The sequence below is a fragment of the Benincasa hispida genome, chromosome 9, assembly GCF_027475165.1.
Source record: "Benincasa hispida cultivar pf3 chromosome 9, pf3_genome.v1.1, whole genome shotgun sequence".
Classification (NCBI taxonomy): Eukaryota; Viridiplantae; Streptophyta; class Magnoliopsida; order Cucurbitales; family Cucurbitaceae; genus Benincasa; species Benincasa hispida.
Genome location: NC_143486.1, coordinates 26,148,255 through 26,164,439, shown reverse-complemented (window position 1 = coordinate 26,164,439; position 16,185 = coordinate 26,148,255). Strand labels below are relative to the sequence as shown.

The window sequence follows — 16,185 nt, the reverse complement described above, 5'->3', positions numbered from 1 at the left end:
CTCCTTCTTCGCCTTCCTCCATCGCAACCATTTGCGTTGTTTCAGGTTACGCCGACTCCATCAATTGTGTTGTTTTCCCCTGTTCTCCCTTACAAAGGTTGATTCTCCATCCTTTTCCTGGCTCGCAGCCCTTTGTTTCTTTTCTTCCTCTTTTCTTAGGTGTCTTTCTTCATGCCGGCGCATTCTTCTTTCTTCCTTCTCTTTCTTCTTCCTTTCCTTCTTCTCTTCCTCATCTTCCTCATCATCCTTCTTTTCTTTATTCTTTTTCTTCTTGCGATGATGAGAAGACTCCGCCTCTCTAGCCTCTCTCCCTTTGCTTTTCTTCTTCTTCTTTTTCGCTTCAACTACATCTGGTTACGTCTCCATTGCAACCTCATCCATTGCAACTTTAGCCACTGTAATCTCCTCCACCGCAACCTCTTCCACCGTAACTTTGGAGGTTCTATCATAGGTTTCTGCGTTGGCAGTTACCTCAAGAGTCTCTAAGGCCAGAGTGCCTCTTTCTATCTCTTCTTCATTCACCACTGCCACCTGCACCACTACCTCTTCATTCACTATCACAGCCACCTTCTCCGTAGATAGTGGTTGGTTACAACCCCCTGCCTCGGGTAATCCCCCTCCTTGCTCCAAATTGCTCAGAATGTTACCAAACACCTTTGTATCATCGCGCCTCTTCTTCTCACTCTCAGTTGAGACGACAGAAGTTGGAACTGGTGTGCTTTCAGTGCTTTACCCCTTCTTGAGCTGAGGAGGTCTGACGGCTAAAGGATTCTTCGGGTTCTACCGGCGATTCTCGGGACGGTGTGGGGTTAGGTAGCAAGTCTGTGACTGGCAGCGAGGAATGCTGCCTCCGCATGGCTATTTGATTAGAGGAAGGGGTTGATGGTGAAGTAGAGTGTTGGGAAGCTTGGTCAGCCATGGGAGCTTGGTTGAAAGAACTGGAAATTCGTGGGTTTCTGGGGAAGAAGAAAACTTTGTATGCTGGGCGCTAGGGTTTTTAGTCTGCAAAATGAGGTAAAGAGTTCACAGATGGGGAAGGGTTCCTATTTATAGGTTGGGCCATAGTGGGCCCAACTCGGTTTTCGTGATGACAAGTCTCGAGACACTCAAAAGGCTCATTGCTCGAACTTCCCTCATTTATGAAATTTCAGAAAAATGTCCTTTCGTCTGCAGAGTCATCACTGCTTTGGGATACGAAACAATTAGGCTCCTCAAATGACAAAAATAATTTTCTTTAATGTTTTATTCGAATGGACGCAAGGTAAAGATTAACACAATGTGTTCACAAATATAAATGCATCTTCGCAGAGGACGGGCAACAACGCACGTATCCCCACAACACAACCCCTTAACTAAATACATTTCTAGAGGATCGGGCGCATGGTATTGCTACCAGCGCAACACTACCTCAACATAGTGCATTTAGTCAAGGACGGGCAAAGGACATATATGCGCGCAACATACCCCTCGGTTTCAACGCATTTGAGTTGAATGAACGCAAAGGGTATCTTGCTTGGTTCAAGATGCGTCTATCATCGCAGATGTTGATTTTATTTTATTTTTTTTTATCAACGCGAGTTGTTGTGACTTGCGGCAATAAATTTCTCTTTATTACTCAATTATTCACCAATTAAGGACTAATGCATTAATTACAAAAAGTTAAGAGAATTAAAGACAGTACAGAAATAAATGCAAGGGAAATAAATGAAGAATAAATTCATAAAGTCAAGAAACGAATTAAATGAAAAAGTAAAGACAAAATTCAGAAATTCAATAAGACAGAAATTTAAAGAAAGCATTAAACATAGATGTGAGATATGGACCAGAAGATCCGTTTCTTTGAATGAGCGCAATCCACATCCATACAGGCGGTCCGACTTGCTTGCCCAATGTCCTAGGGACATTGCTTCTTTCTATTGGATCTGGGGCTTCTGAGTTGTTGGGCAACGTTCCTAGTACTTTATTTCTCAGCTCAGATGCCAGCTGGCCCACTTGGATCTCTAGGTTTCGAATTGAAGACGTTTGTGCCTGCATTACTGCGTCATTTTTGTCCATATACTGTTTTAGTAGGGTCTCCAATGAGCTTCTAGAGGTGTTCGAAGATGAGGGTTGCTGGTTATGCGGTTGTCTTGGTTGCCCCTGATTCGAGTTATAGTGAAAAGAAGGATTTCCTCGACTGCCACTTTGATGGTTGCTTGACCCCCCTTGATTAGGATTCCCTCCCCAATCGAAGTTAGGATGGTTCCTCCAACCCGAATTGTAGGTATTGCTGAAGGGGTTGTTTTGGATGGCACATACCTGCTGGATATTCGATGGGCACATTTTTGCTACATGAGCCCCTCCACAATTGACGCAACTTATTGCAGCTACTTGAGCCGGTGTAGCACGTTGCACTGATTGTTGGGAGATGGCTCCTTGGTTGATTACCATCGATTGAAGTATGGAGGTCACTGCGGCCATCTGAGCGGCCAATGTGGTCATTGTCTCCACATGGACAATGGCAGTTTCATTCTTTCTTTGTTCGGCGCCTCGGCCTCCATAGTCATCATCAATCCAGTCATCCATATTTTGCGATATGCGGTCAAGGATGACTTTAGCCTCAGTATACGTTTTTTCCATAAAACCTCCTGCTGCGAAGCGTCAACAACAGCTTGCGTCGATCTATTCAGGCCGTTATAAAAGTTCTCCATCAAAACGCAATTGGGTATCCCGATATGCGGGCAGTTTTTCACCAATCTTCTAAATCGCACCCAGGCGGTGCTCAGGGTCTCATTCTCCATTTGTTCAAAGTTCAGCACGTCCTTTCTTCACCTTGCGTTGATGGCCGGTGGGAAGAACTTCTTCATGAATCGCTCCACCAGTTGATCCCATGATGTGACCTTGTTTGGCTCCAGTGAATGAGCCCACCTCTTGGCTTCGTCCCTCAAGGTGTAAAAGAACAGATATAGTCTAATACTCTCCGGGGTTATGCCAGGTAGTGAGAAGTTGTCGCACATTTCGACAAAGCTAGTCAAGTGGGCATGCAGGTCTTCACCTTGCAGACCCCCAAATTGCCCTACATTTTGGATCATTTGTAGTATGTCCGGCTTTATTTCGAACCTTGCGTTCTCCTTAACAATAGGCCTCAAAATCTCAGGTGAAAAATCATACAGGTTGGGTGCCACATAATTCCTCATGGGGATGTTGCGATCAGCGGCCAGGAATACAGGATCCTACGCTGGTCGTATAGCTCTTTGATTTACTATGTGAACCGCGTTGTCGTTATTATCTGCCATGCTCGCTGCTTTCTTTCGCCTTATCCGATTCTGACGTGCCTGTGCGCGAAAGGTATGCTCGATCTCAGGGTCAACTTCAAATTCTAGTTCAGCACCAATACTCATAAATTGTCAAGCTGCTCTTCGCATTGAACAGCCAGTACAACGAGATCTGTCCTGCAAAACACCACAAACATACTCAAACAATAAACCATTAACCAATCCCCAACAATGGCGCCATAAACTTGATGACATATTTTTTAATCTAAGCTACAAGTCCATGTCCCCGTTACCAGTTCCCCGGCAACGGCGCCATAAACTTGTAACGCAAAATTTTAGTTATATAAACTACAAGCACGGTTCAAGTCCATGCGATACTACTTCTAGAAAATAAATGTTCTTGTAGTATCTGTGCGTTGTCACAAGTTTCCTTGCGTTGGAACCAAGTATAATTCCACTGCAAGTTTCTCGGTGTGATCCGAGGTTGAACACAAGGACTGTTTGAGGTTATTGCGTTATGTTTGTGATACATGCGACCAGGGGTTTTTCAATTTATAAAAAGGTTGTTTGTACAGGTATTTAATAATGTGATAAAGTAAAGGTAAACGATAAAATGCAATAATAAACTAAATTGCGGTGAAAGTAAAGTACGATAAAATAAACCTAAGCTATAATGATACAAGATACTGAGGTTGAGGCTGACTGCGAAGATTATACAAAGATCGTGTTATGTGGTGGCAAGTTTTATGTGTGAAGCAGAAACAGAGAAGATAAGTAATACAAACATCGCAAGTTCCTTAATTGCGTTAAAGATATAGGTACGGTTCCGCTTTTCCCTTGGCGTACACCTCTCGGTGATCGGCCACGTTCCCATATCTCTATGGTGAAACAGGGACGAACGTAATGAACGCAAGGTTGCTTCCATCTCTGGAAGTACTACTCTCTTTAGTTAACGCATTCTTCTAAACTTCTCTCGACATATCAGAATGGCATCTTCACTTCTACTCTCACAGGTGAAGATGTCGTCTAGCATGCCTTAGCTAAACACATTTATCTCTTTATCACTGAATAAGTTACTCGTTTAATTCATATTAATTACCAAGGGATTAAGAAAACTTCATGGAGAAAAGGATTAATGGAGGAACGGAAATAGACAGAGAAGTGGAAATGGAAATGATCGAGACATCCAATAAAACTATTTAGCGTCTAATACATGATTTGTGAATGAAGAGATTAAGAGAATGAAATACAATTGATGAAATAGAATTAGAAACAAATACAAATAAACGCCAACGTCTTGGCGCATATCTGAATGGAGATTTGCTTGTCGGCATGGATGGATCGTGCGGAAGAATGATCTTTCCTCTCAGGCTTGCTCAACAGGTAGCAGGGATCTAAGCACAGAGCTTCACGGCGGGGATTTGGCATAATTGCACTGAGACTCACCTCTCGGTCTTGTCTCTTCTCTTCCCGGATTTCTTCCGATCAGTACTCAGCTCAGCCTCTCTCTCAATAATCTAGCATCAATTAGCCCTCGTATCAAGTATATCCCCTCTGAATTCTACGGGGGTATTTATAGGTGAAAAGCTTTGACTCTTGGCTTGTGGACCCCACTTATTGTTATGGAAATTCCGAAGATGGAGGAACAAATATTCCTTCTGTTATGCAATCAGACCGTCAATTCTACACAATGGTTAGTTGTACACGTGTCACAATCCTTCGCGTTTGCGTTGCTCAGCTGCATCTTTCGATCGGTTGCTCGCATGCGGTATTGTTTTTATTACCGCTTGCGGTTAAAATTCAGCTCGGGATCGACTGTCGCATTGCGTCATCATTGCATTAATCGTCTCTTCATTGTTGATTGACGGGCACAATGTGACAGAGATGCGTTGTTTAGTTTCTCGTTGAGCCTTGATCGCAAACGGTGACTTGGTTTCCTGCAAAACAGAGTAGAAATATCCTCTTCTACCATCTTAATAGTGTTAGTGGGTGTAATTGCGATAATTTATATTTGTTGTATTTCTGAGTTAATTTTCATACAATCGACGCATATTTTCTTTCTTTTGACCGCAATATCTGAATAAGGCAGCATAAATAACTTATATTTCTATAAGTTATCAGCGTTGAAGCTCCAATTTTGTCTCTTCAAGATTTTGTCCAATGTTTTCTTCAAGAGTTTATGGTTTCGGTTCCCTCTCATTTGCCAACCTAACCTTTCTTCGACGTCTCCTTCTGACTCAATTATCTCGCTATTTCATGATGCAATTTGGGTGGAGGCTAAAAGAAAGGGTGATCATTGAATCAGATAATCTTGGAGCTATTAAATTACTCTAACATTACGAGGAAAATTTACCCCTAGTTAAGATGATTTCAAACGATGTTGTTTGAATGACTTCTTTGATTGAGATTTTTAAATAGTTCAAAAAATCGAATTAATCTAAAAACATTCTTAAAGAACACTTTATAGATGGATTATAAAAGATGTCTTCTAAGTATTTCATAAATAATTCTTAACATATCTAATAGGAAGCAGAAATATATATTGGATAATTGTTCTAAATGGTAAAACTGCTAGAAATATCTTTAAATATAGCAAATATCACTCTTTGTCATTGTCTATCAATTATCACTTATTGAAGGTGAGATTTTACTAGTAATTGAATTAGTTTGAATACAGTGGAACCAAATAAATTTGTTATTTAAAATATTTTTTTTAAATGTAAGATATAATAATAGTTTTATTGATGCTTAACCACTTTTGTGGTCTAATTTTTAATATATGAACAAATTTTGAAAATTTAGTAGTTTTCAGTTTGGATATTGCAACTTGCTAGCGTTTTCCTTTTTATATATAGCTGGCTTCCAAATTTATGATTTATATAAAATATTGATGAGCAATCTAAATTGTTGATTTAAGGCATGGAATGGACACCCTCAGCTCTAGTGGTAGAAAAAAGCAACATCCCAAAGGACATTTTTCCTAGTCAAATCCTTTAAACAATTTTTGGAAGTTAGCATTAAATGCAACACACAACACAACTACTTTTTTTTTACTTACTAATAACATGTTTGAATCGATTGTCTAAGTGCTTAAAAAATATTTCAGGTACGAAAAGAGATATTTTTAAACACTTGAAAAGTCAATCCAAGCAGACTCAACTTTTAATAAATGAAATGGTATTAAAAAAAAAAAACAAACTAGCTTCAGACACTTCCCTTAAACAAGAAGTGTTCTATAGATTATACAACTATGTCCTCGAGTTCTAAAACCACCCCATAAAAAATAGTTCCAAATGTCAAATTTGAACACAAAGAAATCAATCTAAGTTTGTATGTCGTTTGAACAAAGGAAGTAATATGCTTCACACACGGTTTAAAAGTAATAACAGTAAAAAGTTTTGCGATCTGAGAAACTAGTTGGACTCTTTTCGATGGACTGACATGTCGATTTTGCAGAGTCTAAAACCAAAAGCCATATGACAGAACATTGGCTAGGTTGGTTTCATTGATATGTTTTTTTTTTTTTTCCCCTTTTACCTAACTAAAAATGTACTGACCAGTACAAATATGTACATATCCGACCGAAGGAGTTGATAAGGAGAAAAGGAAAATGAGTATAATATAACAAAGTTTGGACCAAAAGAAATATATATATCCAATCAGCTGTTCCTTGTAACAAAACATTCACAAGAATGCAAAACCATGCAGTAAAATATAATTACACCAACAAATGGTTGACATATGATTATTCTATTTGGGATCAGAAGTTCATACTATGAAACCACAAAGCCATGACTTGAGAATTGTATTATGTGAATCAATAAATTGTATGATTGATCATCTGCTTACCAATGTCTTCTCTGAACCATCTTCATCTGCAAGTAAATGGCATAGCAAATGATGTTGAAATTATGGACCACGAGGCGTGCGGAAACAGAAACAACTAGTCTGATCTTCATTAATCATACCCCCCCCTTTACTTGTATCAATGGCTTCCAACAATTTTACGACCTCGTCCATGTCGGGTCGCCTTTCTGGATTTGCATCCCAACATCTTTTCATGATATTAGAAAACGAACTCGGGCAGCATCTAGGGATATCCGGTCGTAAATTCTGTTGAAGGCAAGTGTTAAGCATGAACTCAACTTCAGAACACACTCACAAGCACTCATGGTACATCTACTTAGATTTTGAATACAATGTGGTTCATCATTTTGTCTTGTTCAATAACTATTTCGTTTTTTGTTTTGAAACTGAACCTTAGTTTTTAATGTCCGCAATTACATGTTTGTTTTTTATAAACATTTGGGAAAAGATAAAAGTAACCAAGGAATGTTCTTCTCCCATTTGACATTTGGTCTAAAGTTCCTCCTTCCACTGATACACATGGCTTGAGCAAACCACTAACAAATTGCTAATTCAATCAAATCTATTGAATAGATAAAACAGGAAACAGTCCATGGATGGAGACTAGTAAGAGAAAAAACTAATGTATCTATCTATTTATATGATCATATGTCTAATGCAAGTCTTAGAAACAAAATGTTCTCTAAATAGCACATGAGACTAGTTCACAAACTTGGCAAAAAACTATCGATTCATCCATCGAAGTAAATGGGCAATTCAAAACAGCTGAGCTACATCCACTCCAACCCGAAAAGAACCAGATAATACTCACAATGATGATATATTAAGATTTTCTTTTTGGAAGTTAAATTACACCATTTTGTATATATAGTGTAAACAATGAGAAGTCACAAGATTTGAAGAAAACTAAATAATTGTGTAGTTTATGAAACAAACATACCTGTCGCACAACTGCAGATGACACTTCGGCAAAACTGAGATCCGGGTAAGGCATATCACAGCAATACGTTTCCCACAAACATATACCAAAACTGTAGACATCACATTTCCGATTATAAGGCTTACCATCAAGGACCTGTAGAAAAATGTTTGTTAGATTCATTTATTCACTCAAAAAGAGATAAAAATTGCTACTCAAATGAGAATTGGATCTGTTAACGACAAGCATTCTATGGATCAACTGTATTGGAATGAAAAACCAAATATCATCAACCATAGTCTCTTAATAATCCATTGTAGAACTTGATTTTAGAGAAAAACAAAGAAGGAACCTCGGGGGCCATGTAACCAAGGGTGCCAGTCTCTCCAGTCATATCCCTTGGGTTCTGTGCTTCGACTCGAGCAACGCCGAAATCAACAATTTTCAGAGTCTTCTGATCATCTAGCAGCACATTCTCTGTTTTAATATCACGGTGTACAATCTTTTTGGAGTGTAGATAACTTAAACTGCAAAATCAAAATAAGCAATTGCCTCAAAACTCAAATCTAAAACATTGGCATATTGGAATGATTTGTAGAAGATAACGTTAACTTAATTACCCTCTAGAAAGATCCAAAGCAAGTTGAATCACAACCTTAAACGCAAGTTTCTTTTTCCTATTTTTGATTAAAAAGCTCTTTAGTGTTCCACCTGGAAGATACTCAACAACAACGCAGCAAGCCCTTGAAGGAAAAGATTGGTTACTGTCGAATGATGAGCTTTTTGGAGGGATTTTAAGGTTGGACGTCCCCATTGATGCTCCATAAAACTATCAGAAATTTCATAATATTATCTGATCTTCACATATCAAACACAGTGAAGAAATAAAGTTTATAACACAGGAGCCCCAGAGAAAAGACAAAAAAAATTAGTTGAGAGTGAGACATTTCAGCAGGAGCAACTTGAATGGATTCTTATTCTAACAGTTAGGTAAGAGGACCAATCATAAAAAATGAAATTTATATCTTGAGAATCTAAACATTTAGAATAGTGCAAGCACAGGTTGTAAAGAATCAAAGCCTTCCCTGTTGGCATAATCTCTAAGCATATCTATGTTGTTGAATGAAAATGTAGAGAACAGCTTCATAGTAACAATGAATGGTTTGACTTGTTTGACATAGTGTAATACCATATTCTAAATGTAAAAGATGCTTAAAGTTATACCTTTGCAACATTGGGATGGTCAAGCTTATGCCATACAGCAACTTCCTGGCGAAAAGATGTTCGAAGAGCAGCAATTTCAGCAACTGAGGCAACACCATCCTCACCCCAATCAAGCACTTTCACTACAATATTCAGAATATCGTCATGGAGCCATAAAAGGAACAAAAACTCAATTATATTGTCCAATAATAGTCTAACGTGTAGGATACATTTATATATGGAGCTGAAAGTACTTCCAAAATGTTATCAATTCTATAATTATCAAAGCAGTATTTCTGATAGGCTTTAGCCTCAATTTATATATCAACAAGTAGGGTGGAGGATTCGAAAGTTCTCCTACCTCTCCAAGATCTCATAAAAGAGAACCAATTACAAGAAATTCAGCAAAAAGAAAATTCTCCTCCTCAGCCTCAATGGGTTACGTACCTCTCACCCGAGCCCCTCTAACTAACAATATTCTCTAGGGTCCACTCAATCTACACATTTTTCTCACACGTATTAGTACCTCCTCCCCTCACACGCTTACGCACAAGCACTTTAGTAACTGGGGGTCTATCATATTCTTGTAGGACGGACAACCTACATAAGATGGCGTTTCGCACTCAAGTTAGACATACATACACTCGATCAGATTAAGCATAATTAGCTATGTCAGCTTCAAAAAGTTATATATGAGGATATCATAATACCTTCACAGATGATTTGGATATTTGGTACATGCAAACAATAAGCAAAAAGGAAAAAAAACCATCATTAGCAAATTACCAAAAAAAATTGACCCTCTTAATCAGTTGAAAACTGCTCCATATGTAATCAAGAATACATGATCAATTCTTATGATGATTATCTACATGGTGAAGAAAATACTCTAAAAAAGAGGTGGAAATTACCTGCAACATCATTACCATCATAGTTTCCTCTGTAAATAGTACCATAAGTTCCATGAGCTTTAACATATCTGATATCAAGTTTAGACAAGTCAATCTCCCATTCTTCCTTTTTAGCAGGAACTTCCCTGTCCCTTGACCAAGCCCTGCTCAAGTGCTTCTCCAGCTGAATATCCCAGCTCTTGAAATCAATCTTATCAGCACGAAATACCATATCCCTATTGCTTTTGCTTCCTGTCCCCAACTTTGAACCCAAATCCTTCTCTTGGATATTGCTAGACTTACCAGAAACAATATCAGCTACTTGATTACCATAATTCTTAGCTACCGGAGCATTGCCGACTTCGCCCCCATTTGTTGAATCCATGTTTCAATAAAGCTTTATTGATAGATAGATTGAAAGTAAGGAGGAAAAAAGAAAACAAAGGAGTTTTAAAAACACTGGGGAATTTCTACAAACACATGGAAGACAATAAAAACCAAACTAAGAAATTGGTTTAAAAAACTTGGTGAAGATGACAAGAAGAAGAACCAGTTCAACGAAACCACCATAAAATCAATTAAAACCAAAAACAAAACAAACATACAACCAATAATCTCTCAGCCCTTCTTTTGTTTCTTTTAAATAAAAAAGGTTAACCAAGGAATTCAAACGTTTAATAAAATATTCTGGTACTGGAAGATTAAAAACTTGATAAGCAATTACTGTTCCAGCCACCACACAAATCTAGGGGCTAAGAACCGGAAGATTTTACTGTCTTCGATCAATTTCTGCAAAATTGGACGATAAAGAAGCCCATAGAAAATCAACCCATATGCAGAATCGTAAAAAATCGTAAGAAAAAACAATCAAAAGAAAAGAAACAACAACAGAGATGAAGAAGGCAAAGAACCCCTTCACAGAAATCGAAGGGGAAATGAAATTAACAACCCAAACAAAAGAAATAGAGAACAAAGAGAAATGGGTATTGTTGAATTGGTGGAAGAAAGCGAAAGGGAGAGGCGGGTTTTGTGGACAACAATTTATAGAGCAAAAAATTGGCGAGTACAGAGAGAGAATCGGGAAAAAAGAAAAAAAAGTAGATTGATTTTAGAGAACAAATCAAAAACAAAATCGATTAAATGGAAAAAGGGGGAAAAAAGGAGATTTTTTTTCTTAAAAAATAAAATTTGCGCAAAAGAAATGAATTTTCTTTCCAAAACAAAAAAGAACGAAGAATTTGGGTCTTCTGATACGCATACACCACGCTTTGCCTTCAACGGATTTAACGGTATTTTATTTAATTTTTGTTTTGTTTTATTTTATTTATTTATTCGTTTTATTCCTCTTGGATGTTCCGTACAAAACTTTATTTCTTTTATACGAAATTCCTGAAATGACCCTATTGGTTTTATTTTTATTTTTATTAGTGTTTTTGTTTTTTTTCCGGAAATAGCTATCGTAATGCAATTACAGCCAAGGACGGATTTTAACTTTTTAATCAAGTCTTTATTACTATAAATTTTTAAAATATTATAATTTAAGCTATGTATATCTGTTTAAAATGACCTACTTATCATGAGGGAGTTTTAGTTTATATATTTTGGAATATCCAATTTTAGTTTATATATTTTCAATATATCTTAAATTTAGTTCCTCATCATTTTTTATTAAAATTGGTTAAATAAAAATAATAAATTTCTTACAATATAATATAATTTATGAATAAGTTTCGAAATTTATATTTAAAATACTAATATAATGCATGTATCAATTTATATTCTACTCCAAATTTCATTTGACAGATGTGAAATTTATAATTTAAGTCAATTAAATTTCTAAACTTTTATAAATCGATCAATTTAGACCCTTTATCACAATTACCTTTAAAAATCATTCATGCGTTAATTATCAACGTGTGTAAATTTTCTTGATTATTCGTTTTACAAAATGGACAATTATAGTAATTACATACAAGGGCGGATCTATGAAGGGGTCAGGAGGCACGTGCCTCTCCTCACATCGTATCGTATTACATATACATGTATTTTTATTTATTAAATATAAAAAATATTTCTATATACATCAACATGAAATAGTATTTTGCCTTAGTGGTGGTGGAGGAACTCAATAGGATGGCAACTAGAGTTTGATCCCACTATGAGACAATTTTTTTTTTCTTTTTTATTTAGTCAATTTTTGTCACTTAAAGTTTATTCACATATGCGTTCATATTATATACAAATATTTTTAAAATTTTAAATTTATTTTATAACTATTTGATTATTTATTTTTAGTTTTTGAAAATTAAGACATATAAATACTAATTTTATATATAATTTTTTTTGCTTTTTATTTACTTTATCATTATTTTAAAATCACATTAAAGATTATTTTAAATTATGACTAGAAGTATCTAAACTTTTAATTTTAACTTTAATAAGTCCCTTAAATATGTCTAATAGCTACATAAAGTTTAAATTTAATGTATAAAAATCTCATAAAATATTCAAAATGTTTAAAAATTAATCGTTATTAGTTAAAAAAAAATTATTTTTGTTTCTAATTGAACCTCACAATTTCAATTTTGTAGCTGATAGTTACATTATTGTTTTAGAAAAAATGTCTACATGTTATACACACTTATCGAGATGTTAGTCGCCTAGTATATATTTTTTAAAGTTCAAGAACTATATATGACACAAATTTAAACGTTAAGGAGCTAAAATTTTAATCTTATATAAAGTTGTGCCCTCTAACATGTAATCTTGGATCTACCACTATCCATATATTAGTTAGTTATGATCGTTTTGACGATATTATATAAGTTGAATATTATGTTGATGCATCTAAAATTATATTTAGTTGAACTTGTGCCCTTGCATAATATCCTGACTCCGCCATTGATTGCATGGATGATTTTTAAAGGAAGTTTTCGTTTAAGTGTCTAAATTGATTCATTTATGAAAATTTAGAGATTTAACTGATATAATTATAAGTTCATACAAGATTTTTCCAAACGAAACATAATGGAAAATGTAAATTGATACAATTACAAAAGTTAAGGATTTAAATTCAACGCTTAGAGTTTAGAGATATAAATTGATATTTTTTCCAAAAATGATAAAATCAATAAAAATACATAAACCAAATTTGGATATTTTAAAGTGTAAGGACTACAATTGAATAAATCTTAGACGATGAGGTATACCTTAGTAACTAATTTTTAACTTAAAACGTGTTGATTTAGGTTGGATAAATTGTTATGGAAATATCATGTGAAGTGTTATATTTTCTCTGGGTTATATTACAAATTTAGTTCATGAGAAAGGAAGACTTTCATGGTTGTGTCTACTACGTCGCTGAAGTTTATTAAGTATATTTAATAGAGTTTTAAACTTTTGATTTTGTGTTTATTAGGTTCGTGAAATTTAAAACGTAAGTCAAAAACCTATTTAACACAAAATTGAAAATTCAAACATATTTAACCGAGAATCAAAAGTTTCAAGATTCAAAACCTATTAAACATACAATTAAAAGTTTTATGTCTAACAAATATAGTTTCTTAAATTTTAGAGATCTACTAAAACAAGTTTAAAAGTTTAGAGCCTATTTGGTAACCATTTAGTTTTCTAATTTTGTCATTGAAAATTAAGCCTATAGACACCATTTCCACCTCCAAATTTTTTCATTTGTTATCTGCCTTTTACCAATGATTTTAAAAAACAAGTTAAATCTTGAAAATTAAAAAAAAAAAATAGCTTTGAAAAACTTGCTTTAATTTTTAGAATTTGGCTAAGAATTCAACTGTTGCATTTAAAAAATATGAAAATCACTGTAAAAAATGAAGAGAAAATAAGCTTAATTTTCAAAAGTAAACTATTGTATTTAAGAAAAATGTAAACTATTATAAAAAATTGAGAAGAAATAAACTTAATTTTTAAAAATAAAAAACGAAATGATTACCAAACAGATTTGAGAATTATAAAGTTTTACCATTTAACATGGATAGGTATGTCCTACCGATTAAATTGAATATAAGATAATATTGTTTAATTAAATTGAAATTATTTTGTGGCAAAAGGGAACTTTTTCAATGTAATAATTTTGGGCAATCCTAGAAATTCATTTGTAAAGAATTTTAAGAGATATTAGCATATATAGCAAAACCTACATAAGCATTTGTAAGGATGTCCAATTTATTTCACAAAATTTCAGAAAGAAAAGTCATAATAAATAATAATGGTAAGACTTTTTAGGAAAGTGACAGATTTCTTTATTTCTAAAATATGTATGTAATTTGCAAATACCCCTTTTTAAAAATGTAATGGGGACATGACTCAACAATCATTTTTATATGTGGCCTAATCATCAACCCTTCTATTATTGAATAACATTTTGTTAACTCAAACTAAAAGAAAAAAAAAATTAATACTGAATTTAGTACTTAATAAACTAATTGTGGTTGTACTTAAAAAGAACATATTTGATATATTAGATACTATTAAACTAGGTAGTTTTTATAGAATCTCTATAAATAAGCCTCGTGGTATGGTTCTACTTACAGCTATAAAAATAATCCGACAATCCGAATAATTCGAACTATCTAATTATGGATTGGATTAAGTTAAACTTTTTTAATTTTTGTTGGGTTGGATCGTGGATTGGCTAAAAATAATTTGGGTTGACCTAACCCAACCCGAATTATATATATATATATTAATAAAATATATTAATATATTTATCTTTGTTTAAAATTTGATTACTTTGTATGGATTAATTTGTGAATTTTAAATATTTTTCTTTTAAATTTTTTATAATATTTGTCTTTGTTTAAAGTTTGTAATAAATATTATAGATATTTGATATTTAGCATTTGAATTTTATGAGATTTTAATTATTAGTCATGTGTTGTATATAAATTTACATATTTTTAATTAAAAAGAAAAAACAACCCAACAACTCAACTAAATCCAACTCGAATTTTAAGAGTTGGGTTGGGTTGGCTTAGAGACTTTATTTGGGTCCTTTGAGTTGTCAAACCATCCAACCCTCAATTCAACCCAATTCAATCCATGTACACTTCTAGTTGTCCTATGAATTGATTACAAGATGTTCATTCTAATTTATAGTGGTTCGACACAATTGGTCTACTTCACTTTTCAAGCTCCTTTTAGTATTTCACTAAAAGTCTTTGGCTCTTTTCATAGCTTAGAGTCGAACTGCTATAAGTTCTTTTTTTCGAGAGAAAACAAATCCGATCATTTCCACAGTTGGGGATTAAATTGTTACAACACTCTTATTATGGGTTCAATGAATTTAAAATGAAGAACATGATGAGAAAGACTCTCTCAAAGAATAGATTTACACATACACACATCAAAAGCTCACTATATGTTGCTTCTCTATGGTTCCACATGTCACCTTCCCATTAATCCAATTTTCTGAAAAAACTATCACTTTATCACATTGTCTATTTTTCCGCTAAGCTTGTTTCGGCTATAATTTAGGTGATTTAAATTGTTGAGAAAATCTAGAGAGGTAATTTAGATTAGAAAAGAACATAAAATCTTTAAAAAAAAAAATGTAAAATGCACCCAAAAAAAAAACTTTCAATGTTTAACGACTGAAAAGAATGCATAGAAAATGCGGAAAAATATTAAATATAAATTCAATTTTTTAAAAAAGAAATACTTTTTTTAAACAGAATCAAATTTTCTATAAGCATCTTAGAACAACTTAATGATTTAATTAAGTATAGTACGACTTTTTTGAATGAAAGATGATAACAAGTTTTTCATTAAAAAAAAAATCGTAATAAATAAAAAACACTTAAAAAAAGATTAATTTAAAAGTTATTTTTGAAAAAAAAAAAAAAAGAAAACACTCCTGACATTGCCTAAAAATGTAGTAAGAAAAAAATATATATTTGTAATTATAACATATTCATAATCAAACATTTAAAAAAAAAAAAAAATGTTTAAACTGGAAAGTATTCCACGGTTGGTGTGGAAAAATGAAAAAGAAATAAGGAGTTTTTGAAAAAAGAAATCG

At 34.0% G+C, this 16,185-nt stretch overlaps 1 protein-coding gene across 1 annotated transcript; it reads right to left on the bottom strand.

Annotated features, from left to right (window-relative positions):
• Positions 1 to 6,884: 6,884 nt before the first annotated feature.
• On the bottom strand, positions 6,885 to 11,433 carry LOC120086253 (serine/threonine-protein kinase 52-like). Its single transcript, XM_039042802.2, has 6 exons — positions 10,155 to 11,433; positions 9,265 to 9,386; positions 8,661 to 8,869; positions 8,393 to 8,567; positions 8,062 to 8,196; positions 6,885 to 7,367 (listed from the first exon to the last, which is right to left on the bottom strand). The coding sequence occupies exons 1-6, from the start codon at positions 10,516 to 10,518 to the stop codon at positions 7,164 to 7,166; spliced, it is 1,209 nt and encodes a 402-aa protein (XP_038898730.1). The 5' UTR covers positions 10,519 to 11,433; the 3' UTR covers positions 6,885 to 7,163.
• Between the last annotated feature and the right edge of the window lie 4,752 nt (positions 11,434 to 16,185).